General features: G+C 31.5%; 1 protein-coding gene across 3 annotated transcripts in view; it reads right to left on the bottom strand.

Annotated features, from left to right (window-relative positions):
- Positions 1-17,538, bottom strand: part of LOC130442391 (talin-1) — a 106,756-nt gene that overhangs the window by 58,175 nt on the left and 31,043 nt on the right. For all 3 annotated transcript variants that reach the window (XM_056776457.1, XM_056776458.1, XM_056776459.1), the window contains exon 2: positions 2,699-2,849. In XM_056776457.1, the coding sequence (XP_056632435.1) occupies positions 2,699-2,828 (130 nt within the window). In that variant the 5' untranslated portion in view covers positions 2,829-2,849. The remainder of the gene's footprint in view (positions 1-2,698; positions 2,850-17,538) is intronic.

A 17,538-nucleotide genomic window follows, 5' to 3' on the forward strand; every position in this document is an offset into this window, starting at 1 on the left:
AATCTAAAATATTTTTTCGTTTTTATTCTATTGTCTCTATTTAAAAAGTGCGTGGGAGTATTTGAGTTTATTAGAATCCAAGGTTCTTTTTTATCTGTTCTGCTATTTATGAGTGATAACATAAGCACTTACAAATGGTTTTTACTTATGGTATACAAGGGTATTTCATATTTGGTTGGATAATTAATTAGTTTATTAAATAAAAATGTTTTGGGTGTCGTATTCTACAATAAAAGAAGACCTGACATTTAACAAGACTAAATTTCTAAATTTTGAAACTACTCTTGTTTTCATAGGTTTATAAATAAATGTACTACAAATTAAAAGTGAAAATATCGAAATATATATATATATATATATATATATATATATATATATATATATATATATATATATATATATATATATATAAAATAGATTCATCATTTTTTTTCCGAAGATAGCAAAATATACGTATATAATATATATAACAGCAATCTAATTCTATGAGTAATTTTGCTAGATGTAGTCCTGTAGTCATATAATATGAGACTTTCTTAAATTCTAATATTTTGATAGTCCATAAAGCTATAATTTGAATATTCAAGTCAGCTTGACATATTGCAAGATAACGTACAAGAAATTGCAATTAAAATATTTCATAGATTAATATTGCATGTCGTTGGCCTTATGCAAGTCTCCTGCCACTTTACCATGGCTGCTCCGAACAAAAATTTTATAAACAAATTTCTGACGTCAAATTTTATTTTAATATTATGTGACCGGTTTAAAAATTAAATATAATATAGCTAAGAAAAATAAACAAGAAAAATGTGGTCAGTGAATAACTGGCAATAATTATATCTGCTGCTGCCTTGCCTGATGGACAAGTTGGTTGCTCGCCAAAAGTAACTAGACCTCTCTCTAGAATTACAGCTTGCACGCAATAAAAATGGCGCCAAATCGATAATGTTACAAGTGCAAAATTTTGCATGAAACAATCAACTGAACTTCATCTACGCATGTTTTTGATCAAGAAATATTGCGTCTGCCATTGCATTGCACGTTGAATCGCATCATGTAAAGCGTTCTTCAATGCAATAATTACAATTTCCCTTATGAATCGAAAATTGACAAACAAAAAATGATTCCGAAACCAGTAAAATACGTAGAGTAAGTCACGTCTTACCGTCCTATTAGTTCCCTAAAGTTTTTTAGAAAAGTTATAAATAAACTACATGGAATTATTCATTAAAATAATGTGATTCCAGGTTATCAGTTCAGATTCAGAAAGAAACAGGGAACTATTGAGCAGGTTAACAGAATAGTAAATCAAATAAATAGAGATATCGAGGAAGAAATATACTGCTCTACAGTATTTTTAGACATATCACAAGCCTTCGATAAGGTCTGGCATTTGAGGCTATTATCTAAATTCAAACAACTGCCATATATGTTTGAAGTATTAAAGTCTTACTTAAAGAACAGACACTTTTTAATTGAACACACAAAAGAGGATGTTAGGACCTACACTTAATTTTTTATATACGGCTGATACACATTCTAGACGCTTAACCACCGTAGCAACGTATGATGATTATACTTACCATATTTGGCATATCACACGTAGATGCATCAAGAGCATCTCACAACTTACAGACTGCAGTGGACAGAAAACAAAATTGGCAAAAAATGGAGAATAAAACAAATGGGAGTAAATATGTTCATATAACATTAAAAAATAGTTCTCCTGTAAAATTCGGTAATACACAATCAAATCACTCAAATACTGTTAATTATCTTGGCATACATGTAGATCGTAGATTGAATTAACAACAACAATATATTTGCAAAAAAAATCAATTTCATTTACAATTACATAAATTATATTTGATGATTGGCAGAAGATTCCAGTTATCCAATCCAACAGGGTTATTTTACAAAGTAGTGGCCAAGTCCATCTGTAAAGAGAATATCCAGTTATAGGAGCCATTTTGGAAAGATTTCAAAGTAAACTTTCTCGAATTGTAGTAGACGCCCAGTGGTATGTTCCAAATGACGTAATTACGACATTCTACTCGACGTTGTTTTTGCACTGCCGGAATTCCAGGGTCCCACCTTGTTCTAATTTTTGTCATATCTAAATGCTAATGTAGGATCCTTAGAGCACTTGTTTTGGAAATTCCAGTCTGTGCTACAATTTCTTTTGTTTTCAGGCGCCTGTTATTTACAATTATTCCTTCAACTAATTCAATGTTTTCTGGAATAGTCACCGTCACAGGACTTTCCTCCCGTGGGCCATCTTCTAATGATTCTCGTCCCCAGCGAAACAATTTTTAATTGTTGAAAATTATGAACACAAGTCACCGTAAACTCAATTTGATACAAGTTTTAAAACAAATGTCTGAATGGTCGTTCTAGCTCTGCTATAATATAATGGATCGAAGCAGCAAGTTCAACCATTAACTTTTGTATAAAGCCTGTTGAGTTTTGTTACTGCTGCGTGCATTTAGATTTTTGCGAAGGCACTCTATTTACTATACGAGGGCAAAAATTCATGGACCCCACTACGTATATGTTACACATACAAAGTACCCATATGTTTTTATAATTTAATGATGGCTTTTGAATGTAACTATTTTTATATATAAATATTTTTCTATGTCAAACAATTTAACTTATGAAATATTGTAGATAAATAAAATAATAATATACTCACGTTGTCCGTCATTTTCTGCACATTTATCTCTAATAATTCGGCATGCATCGTGAACTGTTGTTGTAGGGTCGAAAACGATGGTTTTAGTAACGTTTTCGTCGACGAAATTAATTTTGAGTGAAAGGGCCATCGTGATATCGGAACTACTAATCTGCAACAAATGATTCTAACATTATTTTCTTTCTCATATCACTTGTTTATTGGTTAATATGTTATTAGACATAGAAACAATCATTTAAATTTATCACTTTTTATTCAACTGAAGTTCTAAAATATACATCTTTTAAAACAATCATTTGTGTAGCAATACGTTTGCTGATTAATTTGTGATAACCTCAAAACTTAAAATGTGCAAAGAGTTTTGATTAATACGAATTAAAAACGAATATTGGATATTTATTAAGACGGTTATGTCTCATTTCAAAACCATGTAGTAAAGACCTTCAATTAAAATTGACATTCAAAATACTACTGGTCGAATAGAAAAGGAAGCTTTAGTATTACGCGAAAACAAATTTTATTGGTTTTTATTATTTGCTATGAAGACCTTCGGCAACATATAAAATTGGCTTGTTAGAACGGCGTGAACCTGGACAGATTTGACGGCTAGAAACAGAATTTCTGAAAGGTCTTACGCATTTCAATCATTTTTATTGAATAGAACCAAGTTTATGAATCGACCTTTAATATTAGAAACTGGATAGTTAATTTTAATAACTTGGGAATATTACGTGCAACTCAAAATTATACAAAAGCAATCTAATTGAGTTCAATGCAGCGAAGACAAATATGTCCTGGCATAGTCCCGTGGTCGAATTAGCTAAAGCAGCTTCACAAAAACTTGGAGCCCTCATTGAGATTAAAAAGCTATATATCCCGCAACTGCTTCTAATCCTCTACAAAACCCAGATTTGTCCAACTTTGAAGTATTGCTCGCACATTTGGAGCTTGGTTCACAAGCGTGTCTTGAGAATGCTCGACTCAATACAGAAAAGAGCAATTCGACGATCCAGAGTTGATCAGACACTTGGACAGCTAAGAGCATTGAAAAAAAGTTGCTGACTTGACTCTGTTGTACCGATACTACCTCAGTAAATGCTGGTTCGAAAAGTTGCGAGTAAGATTGAACTAGAATAACTCGGAGCAACAAGTAGCTTCTGAACAAGCCAACCGAACGAGTTTGCGAAACATTAAGTAGTACGAGGGTTTTCTGAAGTTTTCGACCTCAACTTGAAGATAAAAGCACTTATCAATTTAAGTTGGAAAATATATTCACGGATGCCTTGATAGATTCTCACTACTATGTCAGCCATTTTGGACGCTTAGTTTCTGGTTGATAAAAGTATAGTGGTTGTTATAATTGTTCTGAAAGAGGAAAAATTGGATTCACCACTACACTCCTAAAACGAAAAAAAAAACAGTCAAAGGAGTTAATTGCAAAAGAATGTGGATAAGAAAAATACAGTTTCATCTGCTACAAAAGTTTTTTGGGATAGTCATGGGATTTTTAGAATTAGTTAAGTGCTCAATGTTATACAATCTGAAAAAAATTGAATTGAAATCGAATCGGTATATTTCCTGGAGTGTGCCTTCTAGGCTATAAACGAACTTCTATATTAATACTTGATTCTGAGCATTTTGCACACTGGATTAATTTTAATATTGATTTTAATACAAATTATTACATATTTTAGGATTGACCTATATTTAATTTTATTATCTCGTTCAATCACATCATTGAATTTGTTTGGTTTTGACAATTTATGCATTTGAAAATATTCACAATTTCAAAATGTAACATCGGTATTTATTGTATTTTTTGTGTGTATATTTTATATTTCGATTTTATTTTATTTGTGTCCGTTTCGGACTTATTTACAAGCTCTTGTCTACAAATTGTAAACAATTTTATGACAATAATAACATTTTTTTTCTGTGTTGATCGCCTATCTTTAAAAAGGTAAAACAATAACTGGAGAGTATTATGCTCCATTAGTTGATAAGGGAAATGAGGAAAGAACAAAAAGTGCTTTTATATCAGAACAACACACTTTGGTGATCCCCATTACTGAAGTTCCCGAATTGCACTTCGAATTGGTTAATCACACAATGTTCACTAGATCTGACACCCAAGGACTTTTTCATGTTTCCTATCCTCAAAGTTTCACTTTGGAAAGAAATTTTAATCAGACGACGACTGTATCGCATAAGTAAACGCTTATTTTGAGGAGAGGTTTATTATTTGAGAGGCTTAAAAATGTTAAAGTATATAGATAGGGTTCACAATTGTCGCCAAATCATCAAGAAATGTCGCCAAAATCATACACATCGACGACAAATTTGTCGCCCAAAATATTTTTTAAAAAACCTATGTTTTATATTTACTGTGCTGTTTTTGCATAAAAGAATTTATATATGCCGTAAAAATATGTATAAAAGTGTGTGTAGCATGCATATGTTAATTTTTTTACTTTTGTCTACCACGTTATATTTTTGGACCACTAAATCATAACTTAGGTGGTCCTTTTGGACCACTAAATTTTCATTGCTGGTGTGAACCCTATAGTATAGGCCTATAAGGTTATGTTAAAAAATAAACATGATTATGGAAAAAAAGTCTAGTTTCTTTGTTAGGTCGGAAACTTTTCAGACAACTGTCATAAGAGATATTCGATTATGGCTTCAGATGCCAAGAAACATTCAAGCAAGGGACGACGGCCACGAAATGCTTACATAATTAACAAATCGCTTACTGTATGTCAAATCCTAATAATTAAGATTTCAGGAAAACTAGACACGATGTAACATAAGAAAAGAATAGTAAAAAATTCCTCGCATTCAAGAGAACTACGGATAACTCAAATGCATTGGTTTGTAAGTGAAAAATATAAAAAAAACAAGAACAATTAAGAAAACAAGTTTAAATGTCAAGCTGAAGATGTATTTATTTTGGACACTTCCTTTGATAGAGCCCTGGATCAATACAGTTATAGATATTCTACAAAAACGATATCCCTTATATAAACTGGGATTGGGAAACCTTAAGCAGTTGGTAATTTGTTTGTCTAGTTTCCAAATTTGTTAATTACAATGTTTTGTACGAAATGTTTTCCGCTAAAATATTTTTGATTATCATAGTTTGTTGGTCGGAAATCGATTTATTTTCTGTATATAATAATTACCAATAAATTTAAAAATTCTACGAGATTCTATGGTTTGCTTCTATGAGTCCTAGTATTATTGCTACCTAAAATAGCTAGAAAATTACAGGACCGATGACAATATAATAATTTCATAAATTTGTCCGACTAACTTTGCCATGATAACCAAGGTAGCAGGCTGCGGAATTTTTAGCTACCATTTTTCACCCATGTTAATGATTAGATTGATTTAAAATTTTGGTCCCTTTCGAAGATAGATTATAATACAATAATTTCATGAATGCGTTCCATTACCATTGTCAGTTTAACCAAGATAACATGTAATTTAATATTTGCACTTAATTTATAGCTACTTTAATACGATATACAAATTTAATAATTTTGTCTTCTGACAAATTCGAAAACAACGACTTTAATGTTAGTATTTGGGATTTGAGCATTCGGGACATGATTCCTAATTTAATATCATCTATCAATAGATTCTAATTCTTTACATCGCATCGGCAGGTTCTATATATCCCGAAAATAGTAACAATTTTTACCATCAATATTTTTCATCTTTCGCCCAATGGATTAACCTACGAAATCATACAAACGTAAGTTTTGTATTTTTTGGATTATAACGACCTTATGTTTTGTTTCTAGCGCACTTGATTTTTTCATAGAAAACTCAATCGAAAAAGCTACGAAGTTCCGTATTTTTCATTTCTCTTCTAAATATGCCAATAAGTTTACTGAAGTTTCCTTCAACATTTTTCATTCTACACCAATTGAGAACATTATGGAATAACATGTCATTTTTGCGACTTCTTCAAGATCATCAAAAATATACAGTTCATTATATTTCTCATTATGAAAGATGAATATCAAATACCAGTAAAAACGTTCAATAAAAAGCGCAAACCATGAACAATATTGATTGTTGTTGACTACAGTGATTACAGTGATTCAACGTCATCTAAGTTTTGAGATAAATATTAATATTTATAATTGAACAAATGGCTTTATAATTTTTCAAAATATTCTTCATTAAGATCAATACAATTTTGCATGCGTTTGAACCAATTGTCGAAGCATTTTTTCCATTCAGATTGAGGTAGCTCCAAAACATGTGATTTAATGGCATCAACCGCTTCATCAGGTGTAAAAAAACATTGGCTTTGAAATTTATTTTTGATCTGTGGGAATAAGAAGAAATCTGTACTGGGAATGACCCATCAATTCGATGTTTTGAGTGTTCAAAAACGTTTTAGTTTGAACTAATGTGTTAGAGCTCGCATTGTCGTGATGGGGAATTATTCGTCTTTTAGTGATTGGTTTCCCTGGTTTTTCGAACACTTCTGACAAACGAACGTTGATGTACTATTCAGAATTGATCGTGGCGATATGTCCAGTTGTTCCTAAAAAATAAGCGACCATTTGTTTGGTGTGCGCGAACAACTTAGTTGATTGTTGTTTAGTTTCGGGTGCATATGCTTAGATCCATAATTCTTCGCCTTTCACGATCTTATAGAAGTCTTTTTCTGTATTTTTTTTGCACCAATCGACACGAGCTTTTATTGAGCGATTGTCAAATTATGCGGTAATCAATGCAAACAAATCTATTCGATAGCTAAATGTTTATGTAATACGTTTTCTGGCACAACGGTCAATTTTGGAAGACCTTCACAAAATTTATCCTGTAGCGAAAGATGATTGGATTTGGAAAACCTGCGAAACACGATTGTATTTGGTAAACCGACGAAAACGGTGGCTCGAGATGGTACTTCATCACCCAAAGTCGAAGCGAGTTGATCGATACACTGTTGTTGTTTAAAATCCACGTCGGAGGTCAGAAAATCATCGCACGGAAATGTTGAGATTTAATTGCATTTTTCGACCAATTTTAAAGTTTCAAGTATCTGCCAATAACCCAAATAGTACTCGTATGACAATGCGTTCTGAGTACATTCACCATTAAAAATGTCAAACTTTATAATGGCAATGTCAGATTTGAGTAATTCACATCAGTGTTGCCATGTGTTAAAACAAAAAATTAGTATTTGAAGTTGAAATAAATATGATTTTTTCAAAATATTTTTATTTATTTAATTATCACAATAGTTTCTATTAGATTCGTGTTAAAAGTAAATTGTATTTTGTGAAAATTATCCACTCGCTTCGTTGTTTTCGTAAAATTCTTTACTCAAAAAAAATTCCTTTGAATACTCGTAAAAAGCTTTAAATCTACAGATTTTATTTGTTTAATTAGTTCATTATGAAAAACAAAAGTAGGAGAACTATTTCATTATACCAAACAAAATATGATATATGTTTACAAGATTTGTATAAAATTTCTCACTTCACTGTTGATGGTCGTACATGTAGCAATTGCAGTTTGGATCTAAAGTGAAATAATTTTGTAGCATTATTGAAAAACATACTTACTATCATTTTTGATAAACTTATTAAAAACATAGATATACATATAACCTCACAAAAACTTTTACCCATTCCAAACACTTGGTATACAAAGAATAATAGACGTAAATAAATGAAATTACGATGATTAAGGTTATGTAGGCTTCCGAACCGAAAATAAAACAACTACCCCAATCATACTCCGGTTAAAGAAAGTGGCGAAACAAAACTCCGCATGTGATCATTTTACGTTGCCCATTCATTTATCGACGTGTGTGCGAAAAGAAATAAGTCAATAAACCACTAAGAAAGGGAACATGTCGCATCTGATAATTGAATCATACGCGAAACTGAAAGGTTTGGGGAGTTGAATAAGCGCGGGGCGAGGTAGTAGATGACATGGTGTAGAGTGAAACAAGAGAAGGGATGTTGGGTTGCTGGGCAACGAACGAATTTCGACGACGACTACTGGCATTTTGACGAACCGACACTGCGGTGGCATGACAGCGTCGGCACGTGTACCCAACATAAAAGGACTGATAATTTGATATCCTTTTCAATACCCCATTATTTGCTTAAAAATTTCTATGGAAGTTATTACAGTCATTTAAAATGAAATTTGATACACTTTGGCTTAGAGATTGAAGAATTAAATTCTTAAAAGTACCAGTTTATTACAATTGATGATTTAAAATTTTTAGTCTTTTCAATCAACAAGACAAGGTAATCGCTTCTGGTAGAAAATGTCTATAATTTAAGTAGATTTTAACTAATCGGCAGAAAATGTTTTTATTTTCATAGGTAATAATAGGAGAAACAAAAGCGTGATTAATAAATTGTGGAGCAAAAATAGCATACATGTCCTCCTGTGGAATTGAAGTGGGCAATTTAACTGTACATAGGAAAACAACTAAAGGGGAAGATATAGCGAATGCCGAGCAAAAATTTCTTCAACACAATGAGATCAATTTAAATAAAATCTTTTCAAAAGCAACTGATGGAACCACAAGTATGACAGGACAAAAACAAGGGGCAACAATGATTCTCAGAGCAAAATAAACTACGAAATTTCACTGCATAATACACCAAGAAACGCTTTTTTGAGGTTATGAATTTGGTAATCAAAATTGTTAATGGCATCTTGTCAAAATCACTCTACCACCGCCAGATTAAAGAAGTGTTAAACGGAATGGAGACTCAGTATTCCGACCTCCTATCTCATAATAAAATGTGACGGCATTCCAAAGGTGAGATGTTAAAACGTTTTGCTTTGTGATTAAACGGAATAAATACATTTCTACATGAAAAATGCATTTATCATCCTGAATTAAAGAGCAACAAATAGTTGCAAAAATTCTATTTTGTGGTAGATATCACAGCGAAATTAAATGAACTAAATCTACAATTGCAAGGGAAACCCAGCCTATGTTTAAGTAGAAGAATTGGTTTATTTTTAATAAAAATTAACACTTTTTACAGAATATATTCAGAGCGGTAAATTACTCCATTTTCATTTTTTGAAGCAATATTGCGATATTACCTGCGCAACAGTTGACACGAATTACTTCAGCATAGATTTAAAAAAATTAAAGATGAATTTTTTGACAGATTTCAGCAATTCAAAACCAACCTAGCATTAAGTAAATCCTTTCAACACAAATAGTAACTGAATCCACATTGAGTCATTTGGAATTGAAACTGGATCTCTAGAAATGCAATTGATCGATTTATAAAGTAAACTTTGTGGAGTGGTAAACAGAATTGGAAAGTAAGTTGGAAAGGTTGGAGGTCCAAAAATGTACGTATATAACGCAACAAAAGTGGACAACTTTGAAAGAAATGCCGCGTGTTGACGCTCTTATATTCGACGTATGGAATAGTCTTCCAGGTTGCTTCAGTAAGGCGAAGAAGTTAGCATTTGGAGTTCTGAATATCTTCGGATCGGCAGATTAGTGCTAGCAAGAGTTCTCTTGCACGAATATAATTAAAAGTAAAGTAAAAAACCAACTAAAAAATGAAAATTTTGAGTCATGATTGAAAGTTATTAGCCAAATTTATCCAAACTTTCTAAAGCCATATAATTCTCACGCTCCCATTGAATTTGTTTGCCCCATTGTTTGTTATCGATGTAAAAGTTAGGATTGTGAGTAAATATTTGATTATTTTTTTTCAATTAAATGAAGTAATTATCTAATAAATCCGTTTAAATATGTATGTATATTATCTAATTTCTTGTGAAAAACACTGCAACTATATGATTAAATAGATATTTTTTCTTATGAATAAAAGATTTGTTTTTTTTTATTAAAAAACTTTATCTACGTGAGTACTATGTATTATTGGTAACAAAAAATTTTGTGGAACTAAATCTTTGAAATTTTGTAAATTTTTTGGCCTAACCAAAATGATTATTTAGATACTCACTAATTCTTTGGGTTCAATGAGCAGCGGATACCAAGTTGAAAATTGAGGAACCGTTAGTGATAATAGGGATTACACTGTTCAAACAACCTCTACACCAACACTCACAAATAAACTGTCTGACACGCGTTTCGATAACCAAGTTATCCTCTTCAGAGACAGAAAGTAAAATTCATGTTCAATCTGAGGAATGTGGCTACCTATTTGTACATTTATATAATACAATAGATTCAAACAACCCTTTATGTTTAATACGTAGTGTTCAATAATATAATTAACTAGGCTTTTAACTTATTACTGTGAGTTTTTGCCAATATCGAGTTAGCCTGTCATGGTGAATGAGGAAATTATTCTCATTCGTTATCTCAAGTCATGTCCATTAACTCTATACTTGAGTGAAAATGTATGTTCGTAACAATTATAATTAGACTTTTGTAATATGCTTTGTTTTGAGGATGGAGATTGAAACTGCTAGCGTGACCTAAGTGACCTTTTATTAATAGTAACAGCAACTTCCATTCCTACTGTTAGCTCGCGTACATAATAATTAGTTATCATATTTATAAAAAAGAATGTCTTCGATTGAGTATAATCTTAAAAGATGATATTTAATATGAAACCCTTGGTGTATTTTAACACGACGGCCTTACAAGATATTCTTATTTAGGAATGCTTGATAATTATAATATAAACTAGGTCGATTGGATTAATATATTGATCGTTTCATAAACCATATTATACTTTGATCAAATGTTATTCTCAAAGATTGTTATAATTTTTAGAAAAAAATAAAGATAACACCTTACACCTATTCTTACTTGGCGAATTTGTATTCATGTTTTTGGTAAGTGAATAACTGATTAATTGTTTATTAACATGTAGACGACAGCCGTCGAAGGGTATTCGACAGTGGCGCTCCTTCCTCAATGGTAGCCGTCGACAATCCGTCGAAACCTGTTAGTGCTGCTTCAATTTACTCGCTTGTAGTAGAACCCCGTTAGATTTATACATTGGAATCTAGGGCCAGACAATAAATCTCGAAACCTTTTGGAATGTGTTTTTCACACTAAATAGAAAAAAATATTTTGCACGCTCTCAATTTTTGTTATATAATAATAGTTATTAATTTTCATCAGTTTTCTATGTTTCATTTTAAATTATATTCCGAGAACGAGAAATACTAAAAACTTGTCATAGAGCCTCAAAGAACTAGGTACGAAGGTAAAAAAGGGAGGTGGGGGATATAGAAAAGACTAGACAGCTATTGGCGCCGTTCCTACCAGCTATGCTAAAATAAATTGTTATGTTATGCGCTTTTAAGAAAATATTTCTATTCTTTGTTTATTTGCAATTTGCGTATTTTTATTATTGTGCAGTTAGGGTGATAGAGGTTAATCACTGAATATTATTGTGTTTCACAAATTTGAAAATTGTAGCATACGTAATGAATATATGTTTTTTAGGTATACTACACAATTATATAAGAATATTGAAAATACTAAATTGTATATTCTAATTAAATCGATGCCACTATTTATAATACTACAAGATTATTCAACAACTATTATTATGCGAATAAGCCTTCTTCATCGAGCATAACCTTTATTTCACTGATAACCACAATAATTACTTTGTAAATGTAGTCAAAAATTTATCAAATTCTATAACTCCTTCTCATGATCCGCTTTCATATCTACCTGATGCTAATGCTAACTCCACGTTCAGAATTAGTTAAGGGCTCAATATTCTACAATGCAAAAAAATCATTTGCCAATTGAAATAAAATCGAAATCACTTTTCCCGCATTCCGCAATAATTTGAGGGCGTATTTACTGGAAAGTGCCTTCTACTCTGTAAATGACTTTTATTCTGATAATAAGATTTAATTCTGGACATGCTGCATACTTCTTTAATTTTTGCTATGGACTTATTTACTAATTATTACCTATTACTATTACCTACAAATTAGTTACTCATTATGGTTTTATCTTTATTTAGTTATTTTTATGTTTGTTTTTTAGTTTTACAAGCTTTTGTCTACAAATTGTAACAATTTTTTGACAATAAAGAATTTCTCTCTCTCTCTCTCTCTCTCTCACTTATGCGCTATTCAGCTTAGAACCGGTATCATTTACCTATCCTCGATACAAAACATAAAAAGGATTAGACTCAGTTCACACTGCACTGTGTGTCTAGTAACCAACATAATAGCCTCCTGGATGTCGGCGAAAGTGTTTTTGTGCGTGCAGGGTCTTCCACATTTTTGCTATGCTACATCTGTTCCATCCCAATTGCGAGTTCCTCGGTCAGTTTCTCCTGGCGTTTGTTGAGAAAATTGTTTTGGTATGGCTATTACACGAGAAGGGCTGAATTGTCTCTTCTATTAACTATCATGATTTCAGGTCTGGTATTCGTCACTTGTGTATCGATGATAATGAATCGATCTATCGTAATAGAGTCTAAAATTGTCATTTTTGGCTAGTACGTATAATACGGGTGTATAAGTATTGAGAAGACGAAACTTACCGGCCCCGTTCTGATGGATAATATTGCACACTTGATTATACCGGTGTAGATAGTCAGTATTAGCTAATACACTACAAGCAGATGTTATATGTGGAATATATTATTGATTCATTTCATTTCATTTCTTATTTCTATCAATTACGAAGTTTCAGTTATCAATATTATTCATATTTGCTGTTACAGGCTCGTATTGATAGATCTGTGACAAAATTGGTTCTAGTTCACAATAAACCACCGATTTAGGAATCAACGTAAAAGTTACAAGAGGAATATCAACAAAGATTACTGCTTCTGAATGAGCGGATAAAGTATCTCAATATTATATAATCGTCAATTTATCTACGTACATTCATCAATCATTTAAACTTAAAGGATACCACATCAACATGCTTTTCTACCAAGAACGGTTACATCGAGTAATTTCAATTGGAAACGTAGATGTTTTATCTGGTAAAAAAAAGCGAAAAAGGTAAAAACCAATCTTTGAGAGAAAAAAATCGGTCTTATTTCATTTAAACAGATAATAGAAAACTAAATATTGCGCAAAAAAATTGTTGAATGATTTAGTAGCTTAGGGAGCTAAATATTACGTGGATACGCATTCAAAAGGTACTACAAAATCGGCCCCAAGGGAGGAAGAAACTTTATCCTGTAGAACTACCAGTAGACGCCGCAAAGTAACGGATTTTCAAATACATTTAAGAAAACGTTGACTCCTAGATTTTACAGAATTGAAAAATATGTTAACAACTAACCATATTCCTAAGGTTAAAAAAATGAAATTAAGACTAATGAATCATTATGACAATAATATTGTAATTATAATATTAGTAGAGCTAATACGATAATATTGTCTGAAAACTCGTGAAGTTAGAAATCTGATTATTAAGAATATCGCATTTTGGAGGCTGCTGCTGAAATTTTACAACCATATATTCTGACACCGGTGTATGATAATAAAATTTATCCAGCTAGTGATAAAATGTTTGTCAACGTTCAGCAAACGATACCGAAAAGTGGATTAAATTGCTCTGTAGCCTGCAATATCAACACATGTTCGAATATTTCACCTATAATCGGAATCAATGAGACCGATGACAATGATAATGATTTATAATAACAGATGATATTTTTACAGAATTTTTGTATAATTAATGAAATTTTCATGTTTTTTTGTCGCAAAATTATTTAATTGAAATTTGAGTTACGAAACAACATAACTTAGTGGGTCTAAAGGTCTGAAACTATAATATTCACAATAAATATTTTTTCCTCTTATTTCTCAGTAAATAAAGCTTTTAACTTTGCAGTCAAGGTTTCACTTAGATTCATTGACTGGTCCTGGATACTGAGGTTTAAAAATTTTGATTCCTTAAGGCATTCGACTATTGATAAATCTCAGCCGCCCCAAATAATATCTGCTACCGCAACAGCCTAAATGTCAATGACATTGTTCAAAAAAATTGATGCCAAATAGAGGGTGTTCATTCAATCCCGAAACTGTCATTCACTCACTCACTTTTTACACATTGAATAGTACACTCTGATAAATTGTCATAGACTGAAACTAGAACAAAGCTACCACATTTATCAACTTATTAAATTCGCTAAAAATGAATTCCGTGATTTTATAGAGCACATAATTCTTTATCCAGCCGTCGAACTGTAGATAGATATCATAGTACAGGCTATTTAAATGATGCAAATTTATCATTTAAAAGGAATTAGGAATCTGCTACATACAAAATTTTGAATAAATATCTTCGCCTATACCCGGGCGAATAACAGCTACTAATGCAGAAATTTAAAGCCATTTGACCATAATATGCTCCTCTATTTTGCCGATTGAGCTTTAGAGCACTTGAAAATTAATTCGATGTTTCCATCGAGGTCAAAAACACTTATGTGCGAGGGCTGATCCCTTTGCTCTAACTCTGGCTCACGCATAAAATCATGTTCGGTTTGGTGGTAAGTATATTATGTACCACATGGTATAAGAGATAATTTAACATTTTCAACATTTTCGTGTATGGAAAGTGGTAAATGGTGCTCCAAACAGTAATACGACTGTTCCTGTTCACTATGTCATAATATTATGAAATTATTTATTAAAATTTGAGAAAACGGTCAGCTCAAACGAAACAAAATCGAAAAAGGTATTGTTGTTAAACCAATAGTTTTAAATAATTTAAGGATTTCTCGGAGAGTATGATCGGGTTAACCAGATCATGATCCGAATATTCGAAAACTAATTCGGATCATGGTCATTCTTATTCGGAAACGGATCGAGTTAATCGGGTGGTAGTCATATGTTATGATCCTTTGTTATTGTAATTTGTCTATGGTTTTTTAAACTTATGGCTGTCTACCATTAATTCTCATATACTTTTCCGCATTTCAGCATAAAAATAGCTTATTGGTATCAAACTTTAGTGCAAAATTCGTGTGAGGAGGTAATAGTTGATAACTACTCAATAACAACTGTTGAACATCTAGAATCTATTATAGCACTTAATGAATATTATGGAAAATTAATGCACAGAAGAAATGAAAATAAGAAGTTCTAGACAACCATATTTTAAATTTGAAATATTCACCGGAAATTGAACGCGAAGATCGGAAACTGTGATCTAAATCTCGATCTGGGTTAGGATCTGTAATCAGCTGATAGGTGATTTGCCTTCACCCGTGTTCTGAAAAGTCGTTTAAACTCTCGATGCCAAATCGATTATATGGACGTACAAACTATATCGGATGGTGACTACAGGTTTATTATTGTCTATCACCTTACCAAATACTAGAAGTAGCTAGGTATCTGTTAAAATTATTTGCAGACCTAAAGAATCCTCGTGTTTCACAGAACGACAATGGCCTAGATTTTGCAAACCAATTGGGTATTCTTTTAATATTTGCAAAAATGCATGTCTTGAACATGTGCGATCATTGTCAAACTACTGAAACGATAAGAGATGCATGTCACGCAAGTCTAAAAAGGCAAGCAGAAAAAATGTTGAGAGCTTCTAGGGAAAAATTTAAACCAGAAACTGTCAGCATGTCCGTAAGATTGTCCATTCCATATGAAGACCGAAGTCGATCAGATCACAGAAATAGATTAGGCGCAAGGTATTAAACAACTATATTTCCGAAATGTATGTGAAATATGCAAGCCATAATTGATTGAGCTAGAAGATGTAAAGACAGACACACCTATAAATAAACTTTATATACAACTAGTTATCACCGGGGCGCTGCTCCACACGATCTAGATTTATTTAATTGTTATGATTAGTGAATAGATTAAAATAACTTATTGATAGGTGAGAAAGTACATATGGTAAGAATGTCTGTTTCACCTTTTGTCATTTTAGATTAGTTTTGTTTGCTAATTGTTAAAATATTGATTAGGTCGAAACATCATAAATATTCTAAAAAAAAATGAATTATTCCTTAAAAGGCGCCCAAAATCATGGATATATATATAGAATTATTAATAAACAAAAAATATATATAGCACTTAAAAGTTACGTAGGAATCTGCTATTGGCGAAGTATGCCTAAATGAAGGGATGCAGACAAATTTCATATATATATGCAAATTAGACAATTTCTCGCATTTAATAGTCTCAAAAGTACCTAAGTGACGAGAACGCTGCCTTTTAATATTCATTATTCAACCCTATACACATTTATGATCAAGTTTTATATTCGTGGTTTATTACTATTGACACTAAAAATATACAGGGACAGGAGAGTTTCGTAACGATTAATTTTAAAGTATTCCATCTATATCTATATTCTATATTCCATGTATATTCCAACTAAATTCCCAAAAATTCTAATATATACAGTGCGATTCGAGAAAATTTCCACTTAACATTTTCTAGACTATACTATTAATTGATAAGAAGCTGTACATGTTTACAGTATTTTGTACAAATGCACTTAGAAAATTAACGGATTAAGCTAGTGGAAACTATGAAATTGAAACTTTTTTATAACGAATTCGGTGCATTGCCATAATTATTTTCGTAAATTTAAAAAAAAAACTGAGTGTTTTTTATATTGATTGTTTTTGGTACTAGTTATTGATCTTGTACTCAATAAATTAGTACTTTTGTATTATGTTCAAGTATGGAATCTGCTATTATGTATAATAACCCAAAATATCAGTTGAAGTATACATACTAAATGAAAATTTAATATTTTGCTAGGTTATTATTCAAAATATGTTACTTGAAATAAAATTATTTCATAAAATTTACATTCTTTTACATTTTTGCTGGGGAACTTTAAATTATTAAACAAAAATCCTACATTTATTTTTTAGATGGTA

The sequence above is a fragment of the Diorhabda sublineata genome, chromosome 4 (assembly GCF_026230105.1).
Source record: "Diorhabda sublineata isolate icDioSubl1.1 chromosome 4, icDioSubl1.1, whole genome shotgun sequence".
Classification (NCBI taxonomy): Eukaryota; Metazoa; Arthropoda; class Insecta; order Coleoptera; family Chrysomelidae; genus Diorhabda; species Diorhabda sublineata.